This window comes from Jaculus jaculus, chromosome 14 (assembly GCF_020740685.1).
Source record: "Jaculus jaculus isolate mJacJac1 chromosome 14, mJacJac1.mat.Y.cur, whole genome shotgun sequence".
Classification (NCBI taxonomy): domain Eukaryota; kingdom Metazoa; phylum Chordata; class Mammalia; order Rodentia; family Dipodidae; genus Jaculus; species Jaculus jaculus.
In genome coordinates this window covers 4,801,146-4,816,312 of record NC_059115.1, presented here as the reverse complement: position 1 = coordinate 4,816,312, position 15,167 = coordinate 4,801,146, and the positions used below count along the sequence as shown (strand labels likewise).

Sequence of the window (15,167 nt, the reverse complement as noted above, 5' to 3'; positions counted from 1 at the left end):
CCCCACCCAGCCACCCACACAGGCCACCGCGGAAATTCCATCCACAAACAAAAGCAGCTCCTTCCCCGTGCTTAATTTCCTGGGGGGTGGGAGGGGCTTCAAAAGGCTCCCAGTTCGCCTATGGGGCACATCTTTTCTGGGAGCTGGGAAGCCCAGGGGAAACACAGCACCCAGGTACCGGTTTAGGAGCCGGGGTCTTGTGTGTGTATGAGAGGTCCAGTCATTTGGGATATTCCTGCACCTCCCAGTCCCCAGGGGCCACCCACCTCGGGAGGTGGGGTCTGGCCTCCTCTGCCCTGCCAGCAACGGGCTCGCTATTCTGGGTAGGCAAGTTCCAGCCCGAGGCCTGCTCTGTGTCCTAGGGCCAACTCTTTTTATTTTAATTTATGAGAGAAAGAGAGAATGGGCACTCCAGGGCCACCAGCCACTACAAACGAACTCCAGAGGCATGTGCCCCCTTGTGCATCTGGCTTATGTGGGTCCTGGAGAGTCGAACCGGGGTCCTTTGGCTTTGCAAGCAAACGCCTTAACCGCTAAGCCATCTCTCCAGCCCCTAGGGAGCCAACTCCTAATGTCCTTCAGCCCCACACCCTAATACTCAGCTCCCTTGGGTCTCCAAAGGGCTGGTCAGTTCTACATATCCAAAGAACGCACTTGGTTCTCCCTCCCTCCCCCCTCCACACTCCAACCTCAGGACCCTCACAAACTCCCCCCCCCCCCCCGCTCTTGACCTCTGTCTCCCCTTGCAAATCCTTTCCTCCCGCCACTGTCCCCACCTGCCTGTAGTCCCTATGTGCCGGGCCTAATAATCTGTCCCCTGCAGAACCCAAAGGTCGCTCGTGCCGCAAGCTTGAGCGCATTGGGAATGAAACCCCAATGCCTGCACCCCGCCCTTTTCCCTCCCCATCTGCGGGCTCTAGGCCAACTGCACTCCAGGTATGAAAGCTCCCTCCTCCTCCTCCTCCTCCTGCGCGCTTGGCCCAAGCTTCTTCCTGCCCCGAAGGGCACTGGAATCGTCTTCAATTATCCCCAAAGGTTTTACTCCTGGCTTCAATGCCACCTCGAAGGTGGCCTCCCCGTTGGTGGCCCCGGCCACCCTTCCAAAGATCATTCCACATCAAGCACGAGACTTGCGTCCACGGTCCCCTCCCCCTGCTCAGTGGTGACACCCAGGAGGTCGGGACCCCCTCGTCCTTCTGGTTCTTCCTTTCTCCCCGACGACGATGACGCCAGCTTCCCCCCACACCGGGGCGGGCCACACGGTAGGCGCTCGGTCAGTAAGGACGCGGGACTCCATCACCTAGCAGTAGCTTTCCGAGACCCGGCCGGCCTCGAGCCCGGGCCTGGGCGGCGTCCCCGAGGACGGGGCGGCGCGGCGGCCCACGGGGATGTCGTGAGGACCCGGGCGGGAGGACAGGGCGCGGGCTACGTGCTCCGGGCTGGCACGCGGCTCCTCCGGGACGCCGAGCTGCAGGCGGTGGTGGTGCCAGCCGCGGCGGATCTCCGACTGCACCTGCAAGGCGGGCGCTGAGCGGGCGCGGGCGCGGGCGCGGGGGCCGGGGCGCGGGTGGGCAGGGCAGCGGTCCCTACCTCCTTGTTGACGAAGCAGTAGAGCACGCTGACCAGGAAGCCCTGCCAGGGGAGGCGCAGGTTACATGGCGGGGTGTGCACAGCACCGAACCCCGCGAGTGACGGATGGCTCCAAAGCACTTCTGCTGAAGCCATGCGCCCACGGGCTCCCCCCTCCCACTGTCCTACGGGGGGGGGTGGTTGGGTGCTGGGAAGATGGCCCCGTGATTAAAGACACTTGCTTTCAAAGCCTGCCGCCCTGGGTTCAATTCCCAGGCCACCTATGTAAACCAAAAGCAAAAAGGGGTGTAAAGGTCAGGCGTTCTTCTCCAGCGACAAGAGAGCACCAGGGACTAAGACCTGGATGAAGAAGGCAAGAAGGCCTTTCGTTTATTTTATTTTTTTAAATTTTACTTATTTGAGAGAGAGAGAGAGAATGGGCATGCCAGGGCCTCCAGCCACTGCAAACGAACTCCAGATGCGTGCGATCTGGCTTTCATGGGTCCTGGAGAATTGAATCTGGATCCTTTGGCTTTGCAGGCAAACGCCCTAACCACTAAGCCATCTCTCCAGCCCTGTTTTTGATTTTTTTTTTTTTTTTTTGAGGTAGGGTCTCACTCTAGCTCAGGCTGACCTGAAATTCACTCTGTAGTTTCAGGGTGGCCTTGAACTCTCAGCGATCATCCTACCTCTGCCTCCCGAGTGCTGGGATTAAAAGCGTGCGCCACCATGCCCGGCTCTTTTGTTTTATTCTTTGGTGATTTTTAAAATTTTTTATTTTTTTTATTTGAGAGAGGCAGGTAGAAAGAACGGGCGCGCCAGGGCCTCTAGCCACCGCAAACAAACTCCAGATCCATGGGCCACCTTGTGCACCTGGCTGACATGGGTACTGGGGAATCAAACCCAAACCTTTGGTTTTGCAGGCAAGCTCCTTTCCTTAACCGCTAAGCCATCTCTCCAGGACAGCCCTTTGCTTTTGAGCCTGCTTAACACCTCTGTGCCCCAGAATCATCATCTGCAAAATGGACCATCCCAAGGTAGTTGTAAGAATTAAGGTATTAAGCCAGGCTTGGAATTAATATGCAAGGAACTAAAATGTCTACACCTTACTGTTTTTTTCTCTCCTCCCTTCATGCCCCCGTCTCCTCCCTTCCTCTCTCCAGAGTCTCAGGTAGCCTAGGCTGACCTTGAACCCACTAAGTGGTCACCATAACTCTGAACAACTGATCCTCCTGCCTCCACCTCCGAAGTGCTGGAAAGGCCCTGTTCATGCTAGAGCAGGGGCTCTGCCAATTGGACTACATCCCCAGCCCCTATTTTTTACACGTGTGTGAGCTGTGCATGCATGTGTGGGCACATGTGGGGGCAGGAAGGACAGTTTACTCACGGAGTCATCTCCTCAGCCCCAATAAATCTGTCTGTAGTCCAGGCTTGAACCACCATGCCCAGCTTTAACGAATTAATTTTAAAGTCCATTCGGGCAGAGTGTGGTGGTGCACACCTTTAATCCCAGCACTGGGGAGGCAGAGGTCAGAGGATCACCATGAGTTCGAGGCCATCCTGAGACTACATAGTGAATTCCAGGTCAGCCTGGGCAACAGCAAGACCCTATCTCGAAAAACTAACAAAAAGAGGCCGCGTGTGTTGGCGCAGATCGCTGTGAGTTCGAAGCCATCCTGGAGCTACTGTGGTTGCCAAGTCGCCTGGGATAAAGTGGGACGATTGGACTGTAGCCCTGTGCCTCGGTGAGGAGGGGACCCCAAGTGGAAGCGTGGAGCCCTCTGCACTCCCCCTACACCCCACACCCCGCCCCCGCGCCTCAGCACCTGAAACGAACTCAGGAATATCTCGAAGCCCAGCTTGGCGAAGCGCAGGGCGCCCCGCGCTTGCTCCTCAGTCACGGGCGCAAACACCACCTCGTGGACGCCCAGCAGGGGCACCAGCGTCAGCGTGGAGCGAGCCAGCCTGGGGACAGAGGGGGTCCGCGGTGCCCACGTCCCTCATCCGGATCTCCTCCCTCTTCCTCTCCCTCTCCTTTCTCCTCCTCCCTCCTCCTCTTCCTCCTCTCTCCTCACCTCAGTCGGTAGTCTGGGCAGCGCATCTGCCGCGTCCTCAGTTTGGATACCAGGATGCCAAGGATGCGGATGAAGATGAGGAAATTGATCTGTGGGCAGAAAGAGACTGAGCCAGACGCCGTCCCAGTTCCCAGGAGGCCATACAGGGGTGGCGCTCCGCTCCCCCCCCCCACACCAGCAGGCTGGGGGCGGGGCAATCCCTGAGGACTGCCTGGAAGAAGCAGGGACCGGCCCATACCAAGATGGTTATTAGGATGGGGGTGCGGATGATCCACCAAATGGCCTTGACATCATTGCGCTCCCAGCACCTGGAGAAAGCAGAGTTGAATTGAGACAGGGAAAACAAACAACAACAAAAAAAACGAACAAACAAACAAACAAAAGAACCCTAGAGCCAGGCGTGGTGGCAAACACCTTTGATCCCAGCACCGGGGAGGCAGAGGTAGGAGGATCGCCGTGAGTTCGAGGCCAGCCTGAGAAGACACAGTGAATTGCAGGTCAGCCTGGGCCAGAGTGATACCCTACCTCGAATAACCAAAAACAAGGAAACAAACAAAAAACCTTGGACAACACAGATTCAGTCGCCAGATCCCCGCCCACTTTGTGTAAGACCCACCCACACATTACTTTAATTATATTTATTAGTAAGCAGAGAGGTAGAAAAGAGACAAAGAGAATGGGCGCGCCAAAGCCTCCAGAAACATGGGCCACCTTCTGTAGCTGGCTCACGTGGGTCCTGGGGAATCGAACCTGGGTACTTAGTTTTGCAGTCAAGCACCTTAACCGCTAAGCCATCTCTCCAGCCCCCCACACTTGCATTATTTTAATATCAGGGTTAAGCAACCTTTTCCAGGCCCCACCCCACATTAGCTGCAAGTCCCACAGCGCCCCACCCACACGTCCCTGGTAGCTCCGCCCACCTACCAGGTCCCGCCCCCTCCCTTGGTCCCTCCCTCCTCCCCCACCCCACCCCACCCCCAGCCTGCAACTCACTGCGTGTTCTCGTACAGGTACCTGAAGATCACCCAGGGAATGACGAAAAGCGCGGGGGCCCCTGCGCAGACCCCGACCCCCGCCCCCCCACCCCGCCGCAGCTGTCAGAGCGCGCACAAGGCCCCCCCAGGCCCGAGACCCGCGGAATTCTTTGGCCCCGGGGAGGGAGGGGGAGGACAGGCCCTGAGGTCCACCAGTTGGACTATCGGGAGAACCCAGGCTGGGGGGCACAAGGGTAGGGATAGTTGGGGGGAATATGGGGTCAGGGCTCACCCCAGCCAAGGAGCATGTAGCAGCGGAAGTGATCCTCCTCTGAGCCTCCCACCAGCACCAAGAGCCGGTGCAGGAACACTCCCTCCACCAGCAGCCAGGTGTAGTTGGCACCCACGCAGTACTGGGTCATGATCTGCGCGGTGCGACAGGCAGCCAGAGCCTGGGGAGCCATCGGCAGAGCCAGGAGTTAGGGTAGATGTGCCCAGACCCATGGCTCACTACAGTACGTGTGTGTGTGTGTGTGTATGTGTGTGTAATATTTTTGGTTTTTCGAGGTAGGATCTCACTCTAGCCCAGGCTGACCTGGAATTCACTATGGAGTCTCAGGGTGGTCTCGAACTCATGGCAAGCCTTACCATTGGTCATCAAAGTTCTCTTCGAAGTCCAAATGCTGGGATTGAAGGCGTGCACCACCAAGCCCAGCTTACATTATCTATATTTATTTTATTCACTATCTCTGTTTTGCACTGTTGGAGATTGAACCCAGGACTTCACGAATTTTGGCAAGATGTCTAGCTTTGAGCCATGCCCCCAGCCCCTCCCTGAGGATCCTAGACAAGTGCTCTACCTCTGAGCCACGCCCTCAGCCCCTCACTGTGGACTCTAGACAAGTGCTCTACCTCTGAGCCACGCCCCCAGCCCCTCACTGTGGGTTCTAGACAAGTACTCTACCTCTGAGCCACGCACACAGCCCCTCACTGTGGGTTCTAGACAAGTGCTCTACCTCTGAGCCACGCCCCCAGCCCCTCACTGTGGGTTCTAGACAAGTACTCTACCTCTGAGCCACGCACACAGCCCCTCACTGTGGACTCTAGACAAGTGCTCTACCTCTGAGCCACGCCCCCAGCCCCTCACTGTGGGTTCTAGACAAGTACTCTACCTCTGAGCCACGCACACAGCCCCTCACTGTGGACTCTAGACAAGTGCTCTGCCTCTGAGCCACGCCCCCAGCCCCTCACTGTGGATCTAGACAAGTGCTCTACCTCTGAGCCACGTCCCCAGCCCCTCACTGTGGATCTAGACAAGTGCTCTACCTCTGAGCCATGTCCCCAGCCCCTCACTGTGGACTCTAGACAAGTGCTCTACCTCTGAGCCACGCCCCCAGCCCCTCACTGTGGACCTAGACAAGTGCTCTACCTCTGAGCCACGCCCCCAGCCCCTCACTGTGGATCTAGACAAGTGCTCTACCTCTGAGCCACGCCCCCAGCCCCTCACTGTGGATCTAGACAAGAGCCCTACCATTGGGCTGCACCACCAGCCCTCTTTTTCACTTTTGGAGTCAGGGTGTAAGTTGTCCTGGCTGACCTCAACATTTTGGTCCTTCTGCGCCTGCCTCCCAAGTAGCTGGAATGACACACAGACACAGCTAATCCCTATATCCTGCCATTCAATGGTCTCCCACGCCGTCTCCACTGGACGGTATCCGTGGTTGGTGTCCCTCACCCTATTCTGCCGTCCTCAGCAACTTCCATTGGTCATCAAAGTTCTCTTCCAAGTCCCAAATACAGCATCTGCTACCCGATTTCCTTCTAAGAACAGAACTCTCCTGCCAGGCTACAAACTCTCACCCCGTGCCTTATTTTTCTACCCTTCCTTTCCTGTCTTCAGGGCCCCACCTCTGTTCAGAACCCAGGGACTCTTTCATATTACACAAAACCAAAGCCCTTCCGACACCCCCTCGGCTGTAACAACGGGCACAGCCCACTTGCCTAACCCAGAGTCTCCCGTTCCAGGATCAAATGAGCACCTTCCAAATGCTTCACACCATCAGTTAGTCTCTCCCATCCCTCCCACCTCATCTCCAGAAGATGGGTTCTCATTGGTGGAAAAGTCCAATGATAGGTGAGATTACTGGGGAGGGGCATGGAAGATTCCAATGGAGAGAGCAAACTGAGGGCTGGAGAGGTGGCTTAAGCGGTTAAGGCACGCATCTGTGAAGCCTAAGGACCCATGTTCGATTCTCCAGATCCTGTGTAAACCAGATGAACAAACGCAAGGCAAGAGCAAGCGTCTGGAGTTTGTTTGTTTGTTTCTCTCTCTCTCTCTCTCTCTCTCTCTCTTTTCTTCTTTTTGAGGTAGGGCCTCACTCTGGTCCAGGCTGACCTGAAATTAACTACATAGTCTAAGAGTGGCCTTGAACTCGCAGCGATCCTCCTACCTCTGCCTCCCCAGTGCTGAGATTAAAGGTGAGTGCCACCACGCTTGACTGCGTCTGGAGTTTTATTTTAATGGCTGAGGCTCTGGCGTGCCAATTCTCTCTCTCTCTCTCTCTCTCTCTCTCTCTCTCTCTCTCTCTCATTAAAAAAAAAAAAACACATTAAAAAGAAAAAGAGAGAGCTGGTGTGGTGGCTCACACCTTTAATCCTAGCACTAGGGAGACAGAGGTAGGAGAATCACCATGAGTTCGAGGCCACCCTGAGACTACATAGTGAATTCCAGGTCAGCCTGGGCTAGAGCGAGACCCTACCTCGAAAAAAGGGGTGGGGAGGCAAATTGAGGTTGGAGGATGGTTGATTTGGGAGGACCCCTCCAAATGTATTTGAAAGGGTCCCAAGAGAAGCTGTTGGTAGGTAGTGGATGGGGAACTTTCAGGTCCTACCGAGAAGAAAGGGAAAAACAGAGGGAGAAGGATGCCATACCTGATCCCACACTGTCGGGGTCTGGTCCCCAGGATAGGGGCCGGGTGGAGGCAGCAGCCGGTCTCGAGTGAGGATGGCTGCGGCCCGCAGCATGAAAGACGTAAACAGGTTCATGTGAATGTAATTCCGAGTACAGCGCAGCCGCCTGGGGGGGGGGGGGTTGAGGGACCACAAGCTATGAACCCCTGGAGAACTGTCCTCAGCACCCCCACCCCTTTTAACCACCCTCCAGCCCTTCCTGTCTGGGGGTGATGCTGCCCATGGCACCTCACCACCTCATCGTACTGGGGAAACTGAGGCTCAGTCTCCGCCAACGCCTCTCAGGGATGTGGGGTCCCACCTGAAGACGCTCAAGATGAAAAGGGCTAACAGCAGCGTAGCAAGGGACAGAGAGTAGCCCACGGTGTACACCACCTGAAGGCGTTCCAGAATCACCCTTTGGTCCTGGTGGGGACAAGAAAGACAAGCGAACAAGGTGGACTGTTCCTGCTGGGCCAAAGTGGGGCCTGCCCAGCTTCCCCCTCCACCAGGTCTTTTTTTGTTTCGTTTTGTTTTCTGAGATAGGGTCTCCCTCTGGCCCAGGCTGACCTGGAATTCACTATGGAGTCTCAGGCTGGCCTCGAACTCACGGCGATCCTCCTACCTTTGCCTCCCGAGTGCTGGGATGAAAGGCGTGCACCACCACACCCGGCTACAAGGTCTTTTTGGGGGAGGGGGCAATTGTTCCTCTCCCTTTATTTTATTTATTTGCAAGCAGACACACACAAAAACTGGGTGCATCGGGGCCTCTTGTCCCTGCAATTGAACTCCAGACGCATGCGCCAGTTTGTGCATCTGGCTTTAGGTGAGTGCTGGGGAATTGAACCCGGGCCGGTTGGGCTTTGTAATCAAGCATCTTAACCACCGAACCATCTCTTCAACTCTTCTCCCCTTTATTTTGAGGTGACAGTTAGCCTTCCGTGGGGCCAGTTCCATTCTTTGCCTCCAAGGCTGAGCATTTTGCCAGACAATTAAACATTCATTCCCCCTATCTCTCTCTCTCCCTCTCTCTCTCTCTCTCTCTCTCTCTCTCTCTCTCTCTCTCTCTAATGAGAAAGAGAGAGAGAGAATGGGCACACCAGTGCCTTTAATCACTGCAAACAAACTCCAGAAGCATGAGTATCTGGCCTATGTGGGATCTGGAGCATTGAACTTGGGTCCTTAGGCTTCACAGGCAAATGCCTTAACCGCTAAGCCATCTCTCCAGCCCCAAACATTCTTTTTCATTGTTTTTGGTGTTTTGGTGTTCTCTTTGATTGGTGGGGTTGTTATTGGTTGGTGGCTTTTTAAAATTTTTATTTATTTATTTTATTTATTTATTTTTTGTTTTGTTTTGTTTTTTCGAGGTAGGGTCTCACTCTAGCTCAGGCTGACCTGGAATTCACTATGTAGTCTCAGATGGGCCTTGAACTCTCGGGGATCCTCCTACCTCTGCTTCCTGAGGGCTGGGATTATAGGCATGAGCCAGCTCTATAGTGTTACACACACACACACATATATATGTATGTATGTATGTATATACACATATATATACATACATATATATATGTATGTATGTATGTAGCATTATTTTATTTCATTTATTTGACAGAGAAAGAGGGAGAGAGAGAGAGTGAGAGATTGGGCACGCCAGGGCCTCCAGCCACTGCAAATGAACTCCAGATGCGTGCACCCCCTTGTGCATCTGACTAACGTGGGTTCTAGGAAATCAACCCTGGGTCCTTTGGCTTTGCAGGCCAACGCCTTAACCGCTAAGCCATCCCTCAAGCCCTGTCTTTTTTTTTTTTTTTTTTTTTGCTTGAGAGAGGGTCCCTTATAGCTCACTCTGGCCTCAGGCCCAATCCTCCTCCCTTCACCTTCCAAATGCTGAGGTTCCAGGCATGCACCACCATGCTCCTCCCGGTCCCAGCACTGACGCATGCCTTTGCATACACAAATACTTACACCCTCCCCTAAGGACACACACAGTGACTAGTTCAAGGACAGGAAATGACCGAAGCCAAGACAATGAGAGTCAGTGGTAGGACATGATATTAGGGTTATTAAGAAAGAAACAAGCCTGGCGTGGTGGCGCACGCCTTTAATCCCAACACTCGGGAGGCAGAGGTAGGAAGATTGTGGTGAGCTCGAGGCCACCCTGACACTACATAGTGAATTCCAGGTCAGCCTGAGCTAGAGTGAGACCCTACCTCGAAAAAACAAAAAAAGAAAAGAGAAAAAGAAAAGAGACCAGAACAGAGAAAATTTTCAGCCGCAGTGTGGTGGAAATGCAGGCTCCCCACCATCTCCTCTGAGCACCTGGGTTTCGCCGTTCCTGAAGCTTCTGTCTAGGCCTGCGCTGGTCAGCCACAGAGCCACCCTTCTGTTTACTGATTCAAGCAGGTCTTAGTTGACTCCACTAGCTTACAGCCCAGACTGTGGCTGGACACAGGGCTCTTGCCTCCTCACCCCTTCCCCCCACCCCCCCCAACCCCAGCTCCTCACCTCTCCTTACCTGAAAGGCCTCATTCTTCTCTGGGTTCTCACACTGAGTGTGGTCCCTCCACGTCCCCCACTGGCCATCGCTACCACACTGGCGGAAGACGAAGCCGGAAGCCACTGTGGGAGAACAGGGGACGTGGGAGGGTGTGGGGGGTCAGAGAAAGATGGGGACATGCTGGCAATCGTGGCTCACACCTGTAATCCTGGTACCTCAAGGGCTGCTGGGAACTCAAGGCTAGCCTGACTCAAGAAGAGAGAGGGGCTGGAGAGATGGCATAGCGGTTAAGGCGCTTGCCTGCAAAGCTAAAGGACCCAGGTTCAATTCCCCAGGACCCACATAAACCAGATGTACAAGGTGGTGAATGCATCTGGAGTTCAACTGCAGTGGCTGGAGACCCTGGTGCGCCTATTCTCTCTGTGTGTTTATTTCACTTTCTCTTTCAAATATATAAATATATATATATTTATATATATATAATATATAATATATAAATATTATATAAATATAAATATTATATAAATATTATATAATATATAAATATATATATATATATTTAAAGAAGAAAAAAAGAGAAAGGAGCCAGGCATGGTGGCACATGCCTTTAATCCCAGCACTCAGGAGGCAGAGGTAGGAGGATTGCAATGAGTTCAAGGCCCCTGGCCCTGGTATGCCAATTCTCTCTCCCTCTCTAAAATAAAGATTAAAAGAACAGAGAGCGAGAAAGAGAGATTCAACAGGGGTGGAGGCGGCCAAAACAGGAGAGTGAGAAACCTCAGAGTGACATGATAATAGTCAACCTTTATTGAATATTTTGCCTGTATGAAAGTAACTCAGTTTTTCAGATGAAGAAACTGAGTCAAAAGGAAGTTAAAACATCTGGGCTGGAGAGATGGCTTAGTGGTTAAGGCGCATGCCTGCTAAGCCTAAGGACCCAGGTTCGGTACTCCAGGTCTCATGTAAGCCTGATGCACAAGGGGGCGCACGCATCTGGAGTTCATTTGCAGTGGCTGGAGGCCCTGGCGTGCCCGTTCTCCCTCTCTCTCTCCCTCTCTCTGTCTCTAATAAATAAGTAAAAATAAAATCTTAAAAAAGTAACAAGGGCTGGAGAGATGGCTTAGCGGTTAAGCGCTTGCCTGTGAAGCCTAAGGACCCCGGTTCGAGGCTCGGTTCCCCAGGTCCCACGTTAGCCAGATGCACAAAGGGGCGCACGCGTCTGGAGTTCGTTTGCAGAGGCTGGAAGCCCTGGCGCGCCCATTCTCTCTCTCTCCCTCTATCTGTCTTTCTCTCTGTGTCTGTCGCTCTCAAATAAATAAATTTTTTTAAAGTATTTTTATTATTTATTTACAGGTAGAGAGAGAGAGAATGGGTACAGCCGGGGTCCTCTGGCCACTGCAACTAAACGCAGCCTGACAGGAACGGACTGGGAGTGCAAGAGGCGTGGGTGAGATGCGGGGTGGGGTGCTGGGGTACAAAGGATCCAGAGAGCGCTTCACCTTGTCGGTGCCAGGGCAGGTACCAGGGGCAGGACGCACGCGCAGTGGCGTTGGCTGCAGCGTATTCCCAGCAGACGTACATGTCGAAGGACCCGTTACAGGCCAGGCCTAGGAGCGCGGGGAGGAGGGCCAGGTGGGCACGGGGCGGGCCCTCCGGGCTCCAGCCTCCCGCCCCGGGAGCAGCCGGCTCCCTGCACTACCTTCGCGTCTCAGAGCTGCACCCTGGGCTCCTCCCACCAAGGAAGCCCCACCCTCAGACCCCACCCACCTCCGTGCAGGCCCCGCCCAGGACTCCTCCTCCTCCTCCTCCTCCCCTTTCAAGCTTCCCAGTTTTTCTCTTTGCCTTTTGGTTTCTCGAGATAGGGCCTCACTGTGAGCCAGGCTGACCTGGAATTAACTATGTAGTCTCAGGGTGGCCTCGAACTCACCGCGCCCTGAGACCTGGACCGGGTCCTGAGGCATAGGGCCCACCCTGCGGCACAGACCACGCCCATAGGCCACAAGCCCCACCCACCAGACCCCAAACCAGCGCACGGCAATCCCTCCTGACTCCTTTCAGGCCCCGCCCAGAGCCCGTCCACCAGCCCCGGCCAGCCCGTCCCTCGCCCCGGCGCACACCTGCGGGCGGCTCCGCGGCCTCCAGGGCCTCCAGGCACTCCCTGCGGTAGCGCTCCCAGCGCTGGTACAGCTCCCCGGCAGTCTGCCCCTCAGAGTCCGTCTAGAAGCAGAGAGAAGGGAGGATCCCCCCAAGCTGGCCCCCCCACACCCACCATTGACCCTTGCATGGGCCGTCCCATTTTTTTGCATGGGAGCCCTAGCTAAGTCTTGGGGGAGGGGGGGTTGCCTAGAATGTCGCCAATGGATTTGTTGTTTTAATAGCCAGGAAAGGGTGGTTGAACCTCATCAGGATTTATGGGGCAAAAGGAGATTGGAAAACATTAAAAGTTTAAAAAAAAAAATTGGGGCGTGATGGCCCGTTCCTTTAATCCCAGCATTTGGGAGGCAGAGAGTTAGGAGGATCCCAGGTCAACCTGGCAAGAGCGAGACCCGACCTCAAAAAAAAAAAACTTGAACAAAACACTTAAGTGTGGGTGGCTGGGGAGATGGCTCAGCCCTTAAAAGCATTTGCTTGCAAAGCCTGACTGCCCAGGTTCAATTCCCCAGTAGGCACATTAAGCCAGATGCACAAAATGGACCCAAGTTTGATTCCCCAGTACCCACAAGATCTATCTGCCCTTCTGTCTCTCTCCAATAAAAACACAAATAAAATACTTCCATGTGCATTTGGCTTACGTGCATAAGGAGGCACATATGTCTGGAGTTCATTTGCAGTGGCTGGATGCCCTGGCATGCCCATTCTCTCTCTCTCTCCCAATCTCTCTCTCTCCAATAAATAAATAAAATATATTTTTAAAAAATCTTGGGCTTAGCCAGGCGTGGTGATGCAGGCCTTTAATCCCAGCACTCAGGAGGCAGAGGTAGGAGGATCGCCGTGAGTTCGAGGCCACCCTGAGCATATACAGTGAATTCCAGATTAGCCTGGACTACAGTTAAACGCTACCTCGAAAATCCAAGAAAAAAAAAAAAAATCTTGGGCTGGAGAGATGGCTTAGCAGTTAAGGTGCTTGCCTGCAAAGCCAAAGGACCTCGGTTCGACTCCCCAGGACCCACGTAAGCCAGATGCACAAGGTGGCGCATGTGTCTGCAGTTCCTTTGCAGAAACCCTGGCGCGCCCATTCATTCTCTCCCTCCCTTTCTTTCTCTCTCCCTCCCTCCCTCTCTCTTTGCCTCTTTCCCTCTCTCAAATAAATAAATAAAAATCTTGTTTAAAACACTCTCTCTGAGTCGTGTGGAGCCATAAAACCATCCCCCAGACCTCCCTCCGAGCCACCAGTTTTGAACCCTTCGGTCTCCGGGGGTCCCTACCTCGGCCGTGCGGAGCGGCAACCCCGTCGACCAGAGCAGAAGCAGCAGGAGCAGCTTTGGGGGCATGGCGAGGCGCGGCGAAGGGTCAGCTCACGCTGGGGACCCGTAAGGCTGGAGGGTCCCAGGGACAAGGTCAGGGCTTCCACCCCCAGGGGCCTGGAGTCTTCCCCACGCACGCGGATTGAGAGAGTGCTCCTTTGCACGCCCCACCTCTGCAGGTGAGGATCGTGGGGAGGGGGCGTGGCTGCGAGCAGGTAAGAGTTTCCCAGGCCGCCCCCAGGGGTTGCTGGGGCAGCGGCAGGGGAAGGCGGGGTGTTTGCGGAGGGGCCGTCGCCCTAGAGCTGCGCTGGACAGAAGCCTCCGTGTCCGCCTGAGGCTAGACCGAGACACTGCCTGCGAGAATAGAAACCGTCAGCCCAGCCTGGCTTGGGGGGTCTTGAAACGCCCGTCCGAGTCCCCCCACCCCCCCCTGCACTCTCGGGCTTTCAAAGTATGGATGAGAACTCGACCTTATCAAACTCTTCTGGCCCTGGATAGGTGAAGCTCCGAAGACCAACCTTCTCCCACCATCCAAATACAGAGAGAGACACCAGACCTTGGGCTGGAGGGGCCCAAATGGTCTGAAAAAAAAAAAAAATCCGGGCTGGAGAGATGGCTTAGCGGTTAAGGCACTTGCCTGCAAAGCCAAAGGATCCAGGTTCGACTCTCCAGGACCCACGAAAACCAGATGCGCAAGGGGGCGCACGCATCTGGAGTTCCTTTGCAGTGGCTGGAGGTCCTGGCATTCTCTCTCTCTCTGTCCCTCTTTCTCCCAAATAAATAAAATATTTTTAAAAAATCCTTCTTGCCGGGCGTGGTGGCGCACGCCTTTAATCCCAGCACTCGGGAGGCAGAGGTAGGAGGATCGCCGTGAGTTCAAGGCCACCCTGAGACTACAGAGTTAATTCCAGGTCAGCCTGGACCAGAGTGAGACCCTACCTCGAAAAACCAAAAAAAAAAAAAATCCTTCTTGGTCCCAAATACTCACCTATCCCTACCTCAAGTACTGTGTAGGGGAGAACAGGAGGTACCAAAGGATCTCAGAGCCCCCCCCCCCCAAGAAAAGCAAACACGGGATCAGGCACATGAGACGGAAAATGAAAGCCAAACGAGGCATATACAAGTGACCAGAGACCAAAGGTCAGAAAAAGCGACAAAAACACGGGGTGGGGGGGAATGGGTTAGGACACAAGAGATGTGGAGAGAGAGAGAGCCAGAGAAGGGGGTGGGGGGGGAACAGGAAAAGAAAGAGATGAGGATGAAGAGGACTGAGAGAGGGCAAGGGGTCTCAGAACAGAGGGAGAGAGGAAGGCAAGCTGGCATGGGGAGACCTCACCTGTCCCCAGCCCCTGGATCACCGCGGTCTCCAGCAGCGCCTTGTCGCGGCTGCCTGCCAGCGCTCAGAAAGAGGTGACGAGGCTCCCGGCAGCCTGGGGTGTCGGGAGGAGGTGGGGCTGGAGTGGAACAGACAGCAGCAGGGGGGGTTAGACAGCGGGAACTGGGGGGACAGTCACGTGTGCCCCAGCCACTCCCGCTCACATGGAGGGACGGCAGTCATACAGACACGGTCTTGAGGAGCACGGCAGCCCCCCCCCCAGAGCACACGACCACCCCACCCAGCCACTTACACTCGCACCCA

General features: G+C 54.7%; 1 protein-coding gene across 1 annotated transcript; it reads right to left on the bottom strand.

Moving 5' to 3' along the window:
• Window positions 1–1,300: 1,300 nt before the first annotated feature.
• Window positions 1,301–14,938, bottom strand: Gipr (gastric inhibitory polypeptide receptor). Its single transcript, XM_045134498.1, has 15 exons — window positions 14,865–14,938; window positions 13,999–14,109; window positions 13,490–13,600; window positions 12,182–12,281; window positions 11,564–11,671; window positions 10,083–10,186; window positions 7,890–7,993; window positions 7,550–7,694; window positions 4,911–5,070; window positions 4,638–4,698; window positions 3,883–3,952; window positions 3,645–3,733; window positions 3,396–3,534; window positions 1,591–1,632; window positions 1,301–1,513 (listed from the first exon to the last, which is right to left on the bottom strand). The coding sequence occupies exons 3-15, from the start codon at window positions 13,553–13,555 to the stop codon at window positions 1,301–1,303; spliced, it is 1,401 nt and encodes a 466-aa protein (XP_044990433.1). The 5' UTR covers window positions 13,556–13,600; window positions 13,999–14,109; window positions 14,865–14,938.
• Between the last annotated feature and the right edge of the window lie 229 nt (window positions 14,939–15,167).

Coding starts and splice junctions, on each gene's coding strand:
- Gipr (XM_045134498.1), bottom strand. CDS start 13,555: ATGCCCCCAAAGCTGCTCCTGCTGCTTCTGCTCTGGTCGACGGGGTTG. Junction 5,071..7,549: donor CCCCGACAGTGTGGGATCAG/GTATGGCATCCT, acceptor ATGGCTCCCCAG/GCTCTGGCTGCCTGTCGCAC. Junction 3,734..3,882: donor CCATCCTAATAACCATCTTG/GTATGGGCCGGT, acceptor TTCTGCCCACAG/ATCAATTTCCTCATCTTCAT.